This window comes from Cenococcum geophilum (assembly GCF_001692895.1).
Source record: "Cenococcum geophilum 1.58 unplaced genomic scaffold K441scaffold_99, whole genome shotgun sequence".
Classification (NCBI taxonomy): domain Eukaryota; kingdom Fungi; phylum Ascomycota; class Dothideomycetes; order Gloniales; family Gloniaceae; genus Cenococcum; species Cenococcum geophilum.
Genome location: NW_027137657.1, coordinates 169,721 through 185,166, shown reverse-complemented (window position 1 = coordinate 185,166; position 15,446 = coordinate 169,721). Strand labels below are relative to the sequence as shown.

Sequence of the window (15,446 nt, the reverse complement as noted above, 5' to 3'; positions counted from 1 at the left end):
TTACCGTTATATCGTAGAAAGTACAATATAACTTAAGGCCTTACTCTTAGCTGACGCTTATAAGTAGAGTAATTAAAATAGAGTAGAAAATTAAGGAAAGTAACGTCCTCTACCCTATCTGGGCGGCGCTTATATTTCTTATAATTAGACAGTCCGCACCCTCTTAGTTACCCATTATTAAGCTTATATATAGCGCTTTAATCGTCCTCCTAGTGGTAGTCTAAAGTCACTATATTCCTAGAGCCTTTATAAAGGGGAATATTAAGAAGCAGATAGCATACCTCCTATACTAACTAATCGCGTTTAGTAATAAGCTTATTTATAAACCTAGCCATAACTAAACTAAAGGCATAAAGGCTATTAGCGTACGGCTATACTGATTAGAGTAACTCCTAGTAGAAAGTTAACTTCTTCTCTTCCTTGCTGCAATATTTGCCTATATAGTTAACTATTACTAATATACTTATAGCGGGTGACGTATTAATATTCGCCATCCACGCTAATATTATAGCTGTATTATAACCATTAAGAAGTTTATCGTTACGCTATGGACAGAACGTCCAGTAATATGGATTTTAATCCTTTAATACAGCGGCCTTATTACGGAAAGAGCGTGGAAAATAGAAGCGGCACTCCTTTACTCTAGTAGAGCCTTTCTTTAATCTTAAGCAGTAAGATTTGGTGTAATTGCGGTGCCGTTAAAATTAATTAAGGCAGGCAGTAAGAAGCTTACTAGTATTAAGCTGTTCTTTATAGCTAAGAATAGAAGGATATTAGAGATTAGGAGGCCTAAATTAATTAAGATTAACTACGGATATAAAAGTAGTCCAGTACTTAGTAAAAGCCGCCCTTAACTCACTAGCTAACGGATCTAGCCTTAGGGCTATTAAACTCTATAAGAAGCTATATATATAGCCGCTACCTTATACCTGCCACTTATATCGGGACTAAAAGTCTATACTATTAAATAGGCCTATAAGCACGTGCTTCCTAAATAGATTAAAGCGGCGATATAGCTAGTAAGTAGTAATATACAGATTATTATTAAGATTTTAAGAAGCAATCTGGTAGCGCTAAGCCTTATTAGCAGCCTTATATTCGTTAAATAGAGGTATATAAGAGTATAAATCATACTAATATAGATTAGTAGCGCTAAGTGTAAAGAATAGAGACCCGCTCTTAATATTCTCAGCATAAGCCGTAAGCTTATTTCTCTTCTACCTCTAGTAAGGTCTAGTGCCCTTAAGGTTTTATACATACCGTATAATCTTATTTAGTAACTAGCTACCCCTATTACTATTTATAAGATTACTAAGCTTATTTAAAGATAGACTATTCTTATTTAATCGGCCGTAAAGGAAGCGGGTAGCGCTAAGGGCTTGCTCTCTTATAATCTGATTAAACACGTAATAGCAAAATAAGGGGTAGCGGCCAAACCGACCGTCCTAATACTTAAGCATATACTTAGCATACGCAGCCAGGGTAACCGTACGGCTTTATAGCATGTTAAAATCGGCTTTACCATAAGGAAATAGAGTAGAAAAGGCGCCGCGCATAATAAAACTAGCTAATCGCTTAGAGAGAGGTGTCTGTCGCACAGTAGGAACCTCTAAGCCCGCTTATAGGTCTTATTAGTGTTAAACCTCGCGACCCAAAAGCTCCAATTTATTAAGGTTAGGCACTAGATTAGGAACTAAAGTATCCAATACGTCGTTATTAAATTCGCCGTCTAGTATATTACTGCTAAGCTTGGCAAGCAGAGGATTAATAGCATAAGGATATTATATAGGAGCAGTAGGGTAAGCCGTCGGGCCACTAGAATTAAACTCTAACTTATTAATATAAGGTAGCTAATCTAATATAGAGCCATTTTTGGGTAAGCTTATAAGCCAGGTGCTATATATTTCAACGTCGCGATAATTAGGATAATTAACCTTTAGAAAGTAAAGCCATTATACTATAGTAGAGCACCTTACAGTATACCGCTTGGTAAACCGCCGACTTAGGTATTTGCCACCCTCTACTACCGTAGGCCTTACGACTAGTATATCGAGTTTAGTAGGTAGCCATAGTAGCTGCCTCTAAGTCTTTAGTATGTTCTGGCCAAAGCAGCAAACGTAGCTAGTATAGCGATGTTACTAGCCGCGTATACGTATAACTTGCAGATAAACGTATACGCGCGCAATTAGAAGCTCCTTTACCGCGGTAAGTATAGGTAGGAAGCTAGGAACAGGCCCTAGATTAAGCCCGTTGCTTTCACCAAATAAGGGTAAAAGGATTAAATTTTTAAGGCTATTAGCGTCCTTAATGTAGGCTTTATATACACCTATATTATTACCCTCCGTAGCTAGGCCTATTTAGAACTACCACTCCTTATAATAACTGCACGTCTCCATATATTTAGCCTATAGTATACTCCTAAACTTCTTAATTTGCTCTCAATCGACAGCCGAAATAGGTAGTAGTGTAGCCGTAGTCGGAGCTTGCCGCGAGAAAGGTGGTATTAGCGGTAGGGTAGGTATTGGCGGAAGGGTAGGTATTGGCGGAAGGGTAGGTATTGGCGGTAGAGTAGGTATAGGAGCTAGTTCTAATAAGGACGTATTTAGGCCATCTAGAGTGCCTCTACTGTATGGAGCTTTATCTATAGTATATAGCGGAGGGGTAGGCGAGTGAGCTTCACCCCGCCAATTAAGAATGCGGTGCTCCCGTTATATTGCCCTAATTGTCTTCCGCCGTTAAGCTATCTCAGGGGTATCTTGGCTATTCTGGCCGCGAGGCAGGAAGGCGTTCTCGGTATCGTTTTCAGGTAGAGCAGTTCGCTGGCGCCTTGTAGGACAAGTCTTAGTAGAACCTAACTCTACAAAAGCTCTCCGTTTATTTGAATTATATTTGGAGATCTAGAAAAGTAAGCAGAGGTAGAAGTAATATATAGGGAAGACGCGCCTTTGACCGATATAACTGGTATAGCTTTAAAAGCTTCTTTGAAGGGCCGTCTTTAACAAAGCTAAGGCGGGGCTTGTAAATATGGCACTTGCTGCACTGAATTACAGTAGGATCTGCCATATTTACAATGTATATAGTAGTATTAATAGAGGTGTTAATAAAAAGGAAGGCGCAATACTAGGATATTTTGATGTTTATAATATTTTAATATTCGTCACGTGGATTCTGCCATAACTTACTGTGCGCGCTTTTTCATCTAACTAATTAGAAGCCGGCTTAGCGAGAGTTTGAATTCTAGGACCCGAATAATATGCGGAACGTTAGGTACCCTACGTAAACTTTGACCCGAGTTTAAAAGCTTTAACTTAGAGCCTTATATATAGAGTTTAATTAATATATTAATATAGATATAGATATAGATATAAGGTTTTCCAAGGGGAGACCCCCTGGACCCCCCCTCTATAGAGCTTTTACTTAATTTAAAAGTAGTAGTAAGGCTAATGCGCCTTAGTTACTACTAAGTAATATTATCTTACTAAGAGGATCTATTATAGAGACTAAGGCGCCTTACTTAAGTTAGGCTTAATTTAGAAGTAATATAGTCTAATTAATATTTATATCTATATATATAGATATAAGGCTTTTTAAAAGGAGACCCCCTAGATCCCCTTATAGAGCTTTTAAAAGTAGTAGTAAAGCTAAGGCGCCTTAGTTACTGCTAGGTAGAGCCTTATATAGAGCTTTAGTAGAGCCTTATATAGAGCTTTAGTAGAGCCTTATACGGAGCTTTATATAGAGCCTTGCGCAGAGCTATATATAGACATATAGATATATAGATGTGCAGCCGTTTATTCTGGCGATTAATTGCAAAGATATTTGTAGAGACGATTGTATAGGCAATTGTATGGGCGTTTAATTAATCGTTCGTACAGGCGTTTGTATAGGCAATTAATTAATTAATTAATGGTATGGACATTTGTAGAGCTATAAGTAAAGCTATGCATAGAGCTATTTATAGAACTGTTCGTAGAGACATTTATATAAGCGTTTAGTTTATTAATTAATTAATTATATAGGCGTTTATATAGGCGATTGTGTAGATGTTTATAGAGCCGTTTATAGAGCTGTTTATATAGACGATTATAGAGCCTTCCTAGTATATTAGTGCTATATATTAGTAGAGATTTAGAGCTCCGTATTAAGCTTTAAGTAGAGTTTTTGGGTAGAGCTTCGGAGCTTAGGGGGGAGACCCCCTTGGACCCCCCCCCCCCCCCTACGTACTATATGCTCTATTTACCGCGTAGGCAGAGCTCTTGCAGAGGTTTTGGTAGAGCGTTTGGTAGAGCTTTTACGGAGCTTCGTGCAGATCTTTTGCAGAGCTTCGTGTAGATCTTTAGTGGAGCTTCGTGCAGAGCTTTAGTAGAGCTTCGTGTAGAGCTTTAGTAGAGCTTTGTCTAGAGCTTTAGTAGAGCTTTATGCAAAGCTTTGGTAGAGCTTCGTATAGAGCTTCGGTAGAGCTTTGTGTAAAGCTTTAGTAGAGCTTCGTGTAGAGCTTCAGTAGAGCTTTGTCCAGAGCTTTGGTAGAGCTTTAGTAGAGCTTCGGTAGAGCTTCGTGTAGAGCTTCGGTAGAGCTTTGTACAGAGCCTTGTGTAGAGCCACATGCAGGCGTTCGCACGGGCGATTAACTGCAGAGATGTTTATAGAGATGATTGTATAGGCAATTGCATGGACGTTTAATTAATCGATTGTATAGGTGTTTGATTAATTAATTAATTATATAGGCGTTTGTATAGGCGATTGTGCAGACGTTTATAGAGCCGTTTGTAGAGCCGTTTGTGTAGACAATTATAGAGCCTTCCTAGTATATTAGTGCTGCGTATTAGTAGAGCTTTAGAGTTCCGTATTAAGCTTTAAGTAGAGCTTTAAGTAGAGCTTTAAGCTCAAGGGGGAGACCCCCTTGGACTCCCCCTGCGTACTGCGTGCTCCATTTACTACGTGGGCAAAGCTCTTACAGAGGCTTTGGTAAAGCGTTTAGTAGAGCTTTTGTAGAGCTTTGTGTAGAGCTTTGTGTAAAGCTTCGTATAGATCTTCTATAGAGCTACATGCAGGCGTAGACGTTCATACGGGCGATTAATTGTAGAGACGTTTATAGAGACGATCGTATAGGCAATTGTATAGACGTTTGATTGATTGATTATATGGACGTTTGATTGATTGATTATATGGACGTTTAATTGATCGTTCGTATGGGCGTTCATACGGGCGTTTGCACGGGCGATCGTGTAGACGTTTATAGAGCCGTTTATAGAGCCGTTCGTAGAGACGATTGTACGGCGATTAATCGTATAGGCGGTTATACGGCCGATTGCAGAACCTTCCTAGTATATTAGTACTGCGAGTTAGTAGAGCTTTAGAGCTCTGTATAGGGCTTCAAGTAAAGCTTCGAGTAGAGCTTCGAGCAGAGCTTCAAGGGGGAGACCCCCTTGGACCCCCCTGCGCACTACGTGCTCCATTTACTGCGTGGGCAGAGCTCTTACAGAGGCTTTAGTAGAGACTTTAGTAGAGCTTTTAGTAGAGCTTTTAATAGAGCTTTGCAGAGCTTTGTGCAGAGCTTTATGCAAAGCTTTGTGTAAAGCTTTGTGCAAAGCTTTGTGTAGAGCTTTGTGCAAAGCTTTGTGTAGAGCTTTATATAGAGCTTTATATAGAGCTTCTATAGAGCCACGTGTAGGCGTGTAGGGTGCAGACGCTTATACGGGTGATCAATTGTAGAGACGTTTGTAGAGACGATCGCATGGGCAGTTGTATGGACGTTCGTACGGGCGATCGTGTAGACGTTTGTAGAGCCGTTCGTAAAGCCGTTCGTGGAGCCGTTCGTAGAGCCGTTCGTAGAGCCGTTCGTAGAGACGATTGTACGGCGATTGACCGTATGGGCAGATTGCAGAACCTTCCTAGTATATTAGTGCTGCGTGTTAGTAGAGCTTTGGAGCTCCNTATAGGGCTTTAAGTAAAGCTTTGAGCAGGGCTTTGAGCTTTGTACGGAGCTTCGTGCAGAGGTTTTGCAGGGCTTTAGTAGAGCTCAGTGCAGAGCTTTTCCAGAGCTTTGGTAGAACTCAAGGTTTTAATGTTCGTCACGTGGATTCTGCCACACCTTACCGCGCGCGGTTTTGTTTCTAACCAATTAGAAGCCAAATTTCTAACCAATTAGAAGCTGGCTTGGCGGAAGTTTGAATTCCAGGACCCCCCAACCCGAATATATAGACCACTCGTACCTCGGGTCAATAATAGACCACTCGTACCTCGGGTCAATAAATTAAATAGGTATATAGTAGATGGAATACCCACTGGTTGCAAAGAGGGCTGGTGGCGTAGGCGTACGCGTGTTTACTACGCGCCTCAGTAGGGCAGTGGAATTGGAGCCTCTGCGGCAATAAACTCCTCTTAACGTCGCGTGTGTATAAGGAGCTAAAGATCTTATAACTTATAGAGTAGGCTTTTCTCTATAATTTGGTGTAATTTTTATATTAATAAGTATTGTGAGGGGGTAGATCAATTTCGTTAAAGTTAATGAGGTCTTATATAAACGGTGTTTAGGTTTTCTATAAATCTTGCCAAAGTCCCTCAGACCAAGAAAACGATTACCGTCCTAAATCAGCTTAGTGGACGGTGCGGATATTCCTATATCCGCAATCGATTTCTTGGTCTGAGCTTCTGAGGTAAGAAAATCCGCACCAACAGAATCACGTCTGAGCCTGCTGAGGTAAGGTCTATGTGTTATCCCGTGTCACGGAACAAATCTTTTGCGGAGCGCCTGATTTATGAGATAAGAAATGCGGGGGTTTGGCGCCAACTGGTGAAGGTACATGTATCACAGGCGGGCAAATGTGCGCATGTTGATTGTGAGCAGGTTTTGTTGCATTTGCTTCCCTGCATGAGCACGTTTTCCAGCCATTTGCACTGCGAGCCCGCCTTGGGCGCACTCCCTGACTTTCTGCGATGAGTACATTTTCCAGTTGGCCCTATCTGGCCTACCCTAGCTCCGAAACTCGGGGTACTGCATTGTTTACCGTATTGAAAATTGTTCCTATTTCAGGCAGGGCAATTGACGTGTCTTGGTCGCTCGTGCAGTTGCTCGTCCAATCGATCCCGCTCGCCGTCATGNCAATCGTCAGCTTCGTCTTCCCGATCTTCTGTATTCGGGTAATCGCCGAGCGTAGTCAGGACTGGAGATATTACTAAGACCACTGCACATTGGCGGAATACAGTCTCAACATGGTAATCACATGATAGTCTAACTTCCACAAGCATCTTCTCCTGTATGACGCATGCTTTTAAGATTGTCCGTTACCATGGATATAAACTCCGGTGCTGGCACCTTTGGTAAAGCCCATCTTGCGGGGTGGATACCTTCTGTCACCGACGATGCTCCCAGATTCGACCCTCGCACTACTTCTGCTGCTGCTCTCCAGGAGTTACTGAGTTCCGGCAAAATCAAAAGTGTCCAGATCCTGAACGAGTACTACCGCCAAATACTTGCCTACAATGACTATCTCAAGGCCGTCTACCAGCTCGCCCCCGGTGCCATTACCCGTGCAAAGGAGCTCGATGCTCTAAGGGCCAGCGGCAACGTCCTTAGTCCCCTACATGGAATTCCTGTGCTTTTGAAGGACAACATCGGCACAGATCCTAGCTTTGGGATGGACAATACTGGCGGGAATCTCGCACTTGTAGGCTCATTTGCCGCCAAAAACGCACCAATTGTGGACAGGGTTTGTACATCGTAAAGTTTCTTTGCACCTGAGGCCGGGTCTGATATATCTCTAGCTCATTGCTGCCGGTGCTATCATTCTGGGCAAGACCACTCTCTCGGTCAGTCTTTTTCGATCATTCAACTACTTTCGCGCTTACTCTCGACAGGAAATGATGTGGTACAAGTACTGTGTTTGCAACATTAGAGTTGACGCAGCTAACATGGGATCTTCAGAGGCACTGGAGTCAGGTGTGGTTGGTCTGCTCTCCACGGCCAATCGCAGAATCCATACATTAAAGGAGGGATTGATATGTCTGACGGAGTTAGTGGTCACAGCGTACGCCCAACTCTCATTTCTTTGACCTCGACGCGATCAGCTGATAGCAAGAATAGAGCCCAGGAGGCTCGTCATCCGGGTCCGCAATTGCAGTTGCTGCCGGCTTGGCTCCAATGGCCATAGGCACCGAGACCGAGGGATCGCTCAACGCGCCTTCCACTCGTCACTCGCTTTACACGGTCAAACCGACCCTGGGCTCTGTTCCGAACGAAGGCATCATCCCTATTAGCTTTCATCTCGATACCGCCGGGCCAATGTGCAGTACAGTCAAAGACACTGCAAATCTGCTCACCGTCCTCATGGCCAACGGCAGACCGGACGTTCCCCAAGGTGGCTATATTACTGCAATGAAAGGTGCCGATGGTTGGAAGGAATTACGTGTGGGCGTATTGGACCCCGAGAAATTCCGCTACAATGAAGAACTCCAAACGCCAGTACCAGAGGCGATTGAACAGATTGTAAGTTGATCTGCTTTAATCTATCCAGCCTTCCCACTGATGGCTCTACAGAAAGAAACAACTCTGAAGGGATATGAGCGGATCAAAGGGTTTTCGAAAGAATATCACTATGACGTTTCTCTTCGGCTTGACAATGATTTCGACTACGAAGGAGCAAACTCCTTGATTGATCTCATGGGTTAGGCATTCCTCTGGAGACCATAGTTCAAATTCTGATCTCAGTTTAGTGGCCGACTTCGAGCCGGACCTTGACAAGTACTTGAGTGGCACGCAGAACTCAAAAGTCTCGACGACCAAAGAACTTGCGGCATGGAACAAAGCTCACGCACACTTGGTCCTTCCACCGGGTTTGGAATCTATCAGTATCGTCACTAACTATACTAATCTTTTGCAGAGTATCCCAATCAGGAGGAAATCGAGCGTGCCATAGCATTTGACCAATTATCTAATAGACGCGAGAAGCTGATGGCCCATATTACCGAGGTGGGAAAGAGTCTGCCTGAGACACTAGAGAAATACAACATCGATGTCATCATTGGCCCATCCGACAGTTGGTTCAGCAGATACTCAGCCGCGACAGGTAGACTACAGTCACAAACTCCCAGGGCATGGATGGCTTGGCTAACGTCCTCAGGCTTCACTCTGTGCACATTGCCTCTCGGACGCATCGATTACAATGGTCGACCCATTGGACTGACGGCGATAGCAAGGAGTGAAGTGACATTGGTCACACTTATGAGCGCCCACGAGGCTACATTTCCGGCAAGAGAGCCGCCTACGGCATTTTTGTGCGAAAGGACCTGATGCACTTGCATGTCTTCATGATGTGATGAAGGATACTGGGACATGGATAGCTAGCAATCAAGCGGTGAAGTATCAATATAACAATCATTCAATCTTGCCGCTATCTCGCATATCAGACTCATCGAAGGCCCCAGAAGCGCGAGATGATTATCAACGCCGTTTCAAAACTTTGTTGTCGCTTCCAACGCAACATGGAAATCATAGCTTGGGTATGAATCTCGGGTTCTTTCGTATCCGTTCCCCATATTTTAGAAGCCATATGGACGCTGGCGACACCGTCAGCGAAAGAAAACCAAGCAGTGTATTTCCCCATCCCAAGCCAAGTCCCTTGTAGAGAGGCGGCCCCGCTAGAGGTACGACTAACCCGAAAACACACCTGACAACTGTACTCGCCGCTATCGCGCTTGCGGCATAGATTGTATACGCCTCAACGAGGTACGTCTGAACTGCGAGAAAAAAGATGATGATGGCAACGCCGCACAGGGAGGTTCCGAGAATGGGTACCATCCAGTGGACTTTGTACTCCAAGGACCAGCCATAGCAGAACAACCCGATTGACATGAAAAATCCGGCGAAAATCAGAGACGGTAGATGATCCTCTGGCTGTACCTCCCCGTTCTTGGCTAGCTGCTTCTTGATGTGCCGTTTCATGAAGAAGTCCAGTGCGTATTGCCCAAGCAAAGAGCCGATACCGATGCCCAGATAAGTGAGGCCAGCCTCTCCCGAGCTGAATCCATACGTTGTCTCGAACACGCTGGTGAAAGTCGTGAACATGAGGTACATGTAACTATAACCTATTGCGAGGAAAAGAGAAACGATCACTACGATTGGAGACCGCACCAGCATCTTTGCTGGTCTGATGAGCGAGAGGCGAAGTAGCTGTGCAGGGGTCAGACCCTTGTCGTATTTTGAGCGCAGCTGTGGGTTGCCGGTTTCCTTTCGGAGACGCACGGCCCTGAGCTCCAGAAGACAAGGAGGGTACGTTTCGGACAGGAGGGTAAAGCATACAACGGTCAAAAGAGCGCCCTGAGATCTGTTAGAAAAATCGGATGTTTAACTTTGGCTAACTACTTACGGTGAAGCCTACCAGTCCAAAAGCCCATCGCCAGCTGGTTTTAAGAGATATAAAGCCGCCTGCAATCGGTCCGATCACCGGAGCCTATACCAAGGATTGTTATCATGGACCATTCCGCAACTTTTATCGAGCTCCGACGCACCAGCACTGGTCCCACGGTCCACACGTTCATCGCCCTTCCGCGGTGTTCGGGCATCATCAGATCAGCCACATAGCCTCCTCCAAGCGAGGTATTGCTGACGCCCATTATCAGCCGGAAGACCAACAGCATGGGAATATTGACGCTGACTGCGCAAAGGATTGCCGAGAGCAGAAACATCAGGTTTGACATGTGCATGAGAGGCGTGCGTCCATACAGTTCGCTAAGAGGCGACAGGAAGAGTGGTCCGACGGCCAAGCCGATAGAAAAAATAGAGATGAGCAGAGGAACGAGAGATTGGTTGGTGGAGTGGAAATCTCTCATGGCCTGCGGCACTCCGGGAGCGAAGATGGTAGACGACATGGCCCTGGAGTGCGGTCAACACGCAGTATTCGTGAAAGCTGGGCGGAAAGCATACTGATTAAAAGTGACTACTGAGACTAGGATAATGATTGTCCATTTCTTCCTGCCCGACCAGTTCTGCGGATTCTCGGGATCATCTGGGCTGTTCCAGTCGACGATGTTGTTTTGGTGGGATGCTGGGGCCTCTAAGGCGGGCTGCTGATGTGCATCTGCTGTTGCATTTCTTGTAGCTTTTTCTACGTCAATGCTGATTTGGACCGATTGCTGGGCCACAGAAAAGTCCGTGATAGTTGTGATTTCCCTTTCGGACTCGTCACGCGCGAATCCAGTGTCTAGGCAATTCTTTTCGTCCATTGGATGGGGATCAAGAGGCTCGCATCGCGTCTTCTAAGATTGTCTTTAAGACGTTCAGTCCTATAGAGTTAGGGGCTAATAACTTCGAATCAACTGTGGGACCAAGGCTTTTAACTGGATCCTTTGATTCAAGTCCCCAAAACTGGCGGTAAGCAGAGGTGGATTTACTATGTAGGATGGCGCAAGTGGAGCTTGAGCGCACATTGTCGTCATTGGCCAAACACGGGCTCTGACAATTTCACCGTCCCTAGAATGACCATCGCCGAGACTAAGCACTCCAACTGTGCCGTGAATGGATAGATCCCGGAAAGCGGCATCTCTAGTGCCTTCGGAACAAGTGTTCCCAGGTGCGACCATTCCAAGAATCAGCAAGCGCAGGGGGTGCCTTAGAATTTCCCCGGTTCCCGGAAATCTAGCGACGTCCAATTAGTACAGGGCAGCAAGCATACTGACAAAGCTGGGACATGGCATGTCTCCAGCTACACTACGTACACAAAGTTACTCTCTTACCAAATTGGAAATACCTCCGTGAGGGATTCCGTTTTGGCTGTTCCGCACAGGCCACAAGGAGTGCCTCACTGGCCGTTGGAGTTGTCTCCCAGCTCCGTGTTTCATTTGCGGGCCGGGCCGAGTGGGGTATTGTACTGTTCGCGGGCAGCCTCTTTTGAGAATGAGATGCTCATCTCTGCGCCTGCCATGAGGACCAGCTTCCAGGATGCAGTCCTATCCGTCCATGACCGGCGCCGGGCAGGGCACATAGCCAAAGTAATTCCGCTGGCAATTCCTTAGGAAGGTCTGCGGAGGTTGATCTCATTGCTCCAGAGTACCGTCAAGTTGGCCGTATTACAGACCCAGCGGAGCTCGGAATATCGCATTGTTTTTTTTGCCCCAACCCACATGGCTTGATTTTTGCTCAGTGTGGCTGGAAGGCCCCAAGGGGTCGCATGAGAAAAGAGGAAGCGATTGGCATAGATTTAACGGCGGACGAGTGGCTCATGCAAACACAGCGTGATGGCACCACCCAAACGTTCTGGCCCAAGCCACAAGCTTGGGAAATATGGACGTCATCAAGATAGAGAGGGTACCCTCTAGAGTTAGCGTGGGCATTGCCTACAGAACAGGCGGCCCCCCTAGCTCCAAAATCCTTATAGTTTCTCGGCAAGACAAACCTCCTCTGCACGGCTCGGAAAACTTGCGCAAACTCTCTCTTCCCCTCCAAGCTGCTGTCCTCTTCCGGCCATCTCTTGATGCTCAGCAACGTCCCTCCAATGGCAAAGCACCAAGTTAAAGGGAGTTGCAAGCTCAACATCTCTGGTATTCATCCCCTCAAGCGCTTCTTTTCCCATCTCTTTTCAATCTATTTTCCTCTTAGTCCGCGAGCTGCTGCAACTCGTTTTACTTCAACTCGGATTGCACCGACGCCGCTAGTCCTCACAACAGCTGCCGGCCGCCAGCATGAAGGTTCCATCCGCCGCCTACGTTGTTGCAGGTCTCTTGGCCAGGCCTGCCCTTGGAGTCTCGGGTCTGGTCGGCTACGGCATCTATCCCTTCGAGCCGCCCTGTGCGTATGCCTGTTATACAGCTCTCTCTTCCTTGATGCTGCAGTGCTCCGACGATATGGGCTCCATGGGCATGATGCATGGCCCTTCGGTCGTGACGCCACCGCAGTGTCGAGCTGGCGACACGCCATATCTTACCACTCTCGCCTGGTGCATGCAAACCCAGTGTGCCAAATTCAACCTCCCGCCCTCGAAACTACAGCTCTTCTGGGAACAATATAGCACTGAGGATCCAACTGTGGCCCCGAAATGGGATTACCGGACGACGCTCTTCAACATCTCCGAACCGCTAACGCAAGTCCTTGCTAAGGATGCCGTTGATCTCAACTCTACTGCCCTCGTCAACCCGGAAGTCTACGAATCCCAATACAACGCTCTGACGGCCGTTTATCGTGAGAATGTCGTGGAGTCAGGATTCGGGTACGCTATTCATCCCAGCCTCATGAATAATGAACAACTGCTAACGCTCGATTGATACAGAATCGCCATCCTCGTCGCGGGCTTTGGTATCCCGTTGGTCCTTACATGGCTGGGCTATGTACCGTACATGTCCGGTGTCCTGGACAAGATCAAGCCGTACGTCGTCTACCCAAGCACCATTGGCACCTACCAAGTCCGTCCACTTCCGTACCTCCTTGGCAATGTTCCTACCGTCGGCCAAAGCCTATACATCCTGGCCTTCATCATTCTTAACCTCATCTTGACCGCGGTCCATTACCAGCATAAACAGCCCCACGCGTGGTACGCGAACTTGTCCAAGGAAGTCACAGCCTACATATTTTACCGTACCGGGGTCTTCGCGTTCGTCTTGCTCCCTCTCCTCCTTCTCTTCTCATCGAGAAACAACTTTCTGCTCTGGTTAACAAATTGGTCACATTCAACCTTCATCCTGCTGCACCGCTGGATAGCCCGCATCTGCGCCTTGCAAGCACTTCTCCATACTCTCACCGCCCTGCCATTATATTATCCGGCCGAGGCGAAGAAGCAGTATTGGATCTGGGGTGCCGTTGCCATTGTCGCGTTGATGATTCTTACGTTTGCCAGTGGCTTGTATGTACGGAGTTTCGCTTACGAATTCTTCCTGATCTCGCACATCCTGCTCTCTGTCTTCGTTATTGTTGGCTGCTGGTATCACATCTATTATTGGATAAACCTTACATGACATCCTGCTCTCTGTCTTCGTTATTGTTGGCTGCTGGTATCACATCTATTATTGGATAAACCTTACATGACATCCTGCTCTCTGTCTTCGTTATTGTTGGCTGCTGGTATCACATCTATTATTGGATAAACCTTACATGGGGATACGAGACTTGGTTGTATGCGGCATGCGCAGTGTGGTTCTTCGACCGGCTGGTGCGTGTGGGGCGTGTCTTGAAGAATGGTATACGCCATGCTAAAGCTACCGACCTTGGTGGGGGCTACATCCGCGTTGACGTCGATGGAATCCGCTGGGGTTTCGAGCCTGGCTATCACGTCTACACCTATTTTCCAACAGTCACGCCATTACGGCCTTGGGAGAATCACCCGTTTTCGATAGTACCGACAGCCTTACTGCGGCCATCTCATCACAGTCCTGGCTCAGACAATGGTGGCCAGGCAGGGCCGGATAACATCGACTTGGAGAAGCACAGGGTGGGTACCGAACGGGTCAAGCCTGCGCAAGAAGGTCGTACCGCCGCTGGTATCACTATCTTGATTAAGAAATCAACCGGCATGACCAACTACCTCCAGGCACATGACAGCTTGCTTACACTCCTGGACGGGCCCTATCCAAACAACTCAATGAAGGCGGTCCTGCGCTCTGACCGGCTGTTGCTCATCGGAGGAGGCATCGGTATTACTGGTGTTCTGCCATGGGTTACCCACCATTCCAACGTCAAGCTATGCTGGAGTGTTAGAGAGACGGCTAAGTGTTTAGTTGAAGAAGTCAATGGTGCTCTGAACAAGATTACTGAGAAGGATATCAGGGTGGGTAATAGACTGAACATCAGTGAACTACTGGCCGAGGAGGCGAGCTCTGGGTGGGCTAGGGTTGGCGTTGTGGTATCTGGGCCGGGAGGGCTTTGTGATGATGTCAGGGCAGCCGTAGTAGCGGCCGGGAAGAGCGGAAAAACTGTGTTTGAGCTCGAGGTAGATGCTTATTCGTGGTGAAGTCGTCAAACTGTTAGTTTTTTTCCCAGCAGTCTGGGATCGGATCAATCGCACGGTGTGTCCGTCAAATTCCAAACTCTTTTCAGAAAGGGTGACAGCGAACTTGAGGGCCAAAAGAGAATTGGATCCATCTACTATCCGCGCCTTTCATTCCGGCCACTTGCAACTGTGCGTGACTGGCGGGTCTTGTTGACAATAAGACCTCGCCACTGCCAGTGATGTCAATGATGTAAATAATATTCAAAACTTATGAACATATCCATTCATAAGACCGTGATACGAATTGAATATTTATTAACCTAAATGAATAAATTATTCATAAGCTTATGAATATATATAGAATATATATAAAACTTTATTAGTAATAAAGGACGTCTTTTTGGGGAATATGCTTATATATACGCCAAGCATTCTTCTATCCCTTGCACTGATGACTGCCAAGAATAAGTGGCCCGTGCGAGAAATTCTAGGTACTCTACATCATGCCCGCGCACGTTTAATACTTCCCCAACA

The 15,446-nt window shown here is 46.2% G+C and overlaps 3 protein-coding genes across 3 annotated transcripts; 2 read left to right on the top strand and 1 right to left on the bottom strand.

Annotated features, from left to right (window-relative positions):
* Nucleotides 1–7,289: 7,289 nt before the first annotated feature.
* On the top strand, nucleotides 7,290–9,289 carry K441DRAFT_691373 (amidase family protein; the record flags this gene model as incomplete). Its single annotated transcript, XM_067652474.1, has 8 exons — nucleotides 7,290–7,709; nucleotides 7,765–7,813; nucleotides 7,927–8,027; nucleotides 8,084–8,485; nucleotides 8,537–8,663; nucleotides 8,713–8,832; nucleotides 8,880–9,065; nucleotides 9,120–9,289. 8 exons carry the CDS (start codon nucleotides 7,290–7,292, stop codon nucleotides 9,287–9,289), a joined length of 1,575 nt encoding a protein of 524 aa, XP_067496536.1.
* Nucleotides 9,290–9,487: 198 nt separating this feature from the next.
* Nucleotides 9,488–11,371, bottom strand: K441DRAFT_701532 (MFS general substrate transporter; the record flags this gene model as incomplete). The annotated part of the gene is made up of 4 exons (XM_067653349.1): nucleotides 10,922–11,371; nucleotides 10,507–10,870; nucleotides 10,365–10,448; nucleotides 9,488–10,315 (listed from the first exon to the last, which is right to left on the bottom strand). The coding sequence occupies exons 1-4, from the start codon at nucleotides 11,218–11,220 to the stop codon at nucleotides 9,488–9,490; spliced, it is 1,575 nt and encodes a 524-aa protein (XP_067496535.1). The 5' UTR covers nucleotides 11,221–11,371.
* Nucleotides 11,372–12,404: 1,033 nt separating this feature from the next.
* Nucleotides 12,405–14,989, top strand: K441DRAFT_701531 (uncharacterized protein). Its single transcript, XM_067653348.1, has 3 exons — nucleotides 12,405–13,199; nucleotides 13,260–13,907; nucleotides 14,048–14,989. Exons 1-3 carry the CDS (start codon nucleotides 12,676–12,678, stop codon nucleotides 14,931–14,933), a joined length of 2,058 nt encoding a protein of 685 aa, XP_067496534.1. The 5' UTR covers nucleotides 12,405–12,675; the 3' UTR covers nucleotides 14,934–14,989.
* Nucleotides 14,990–15,446: the final 457 nt, after the last annotated feature.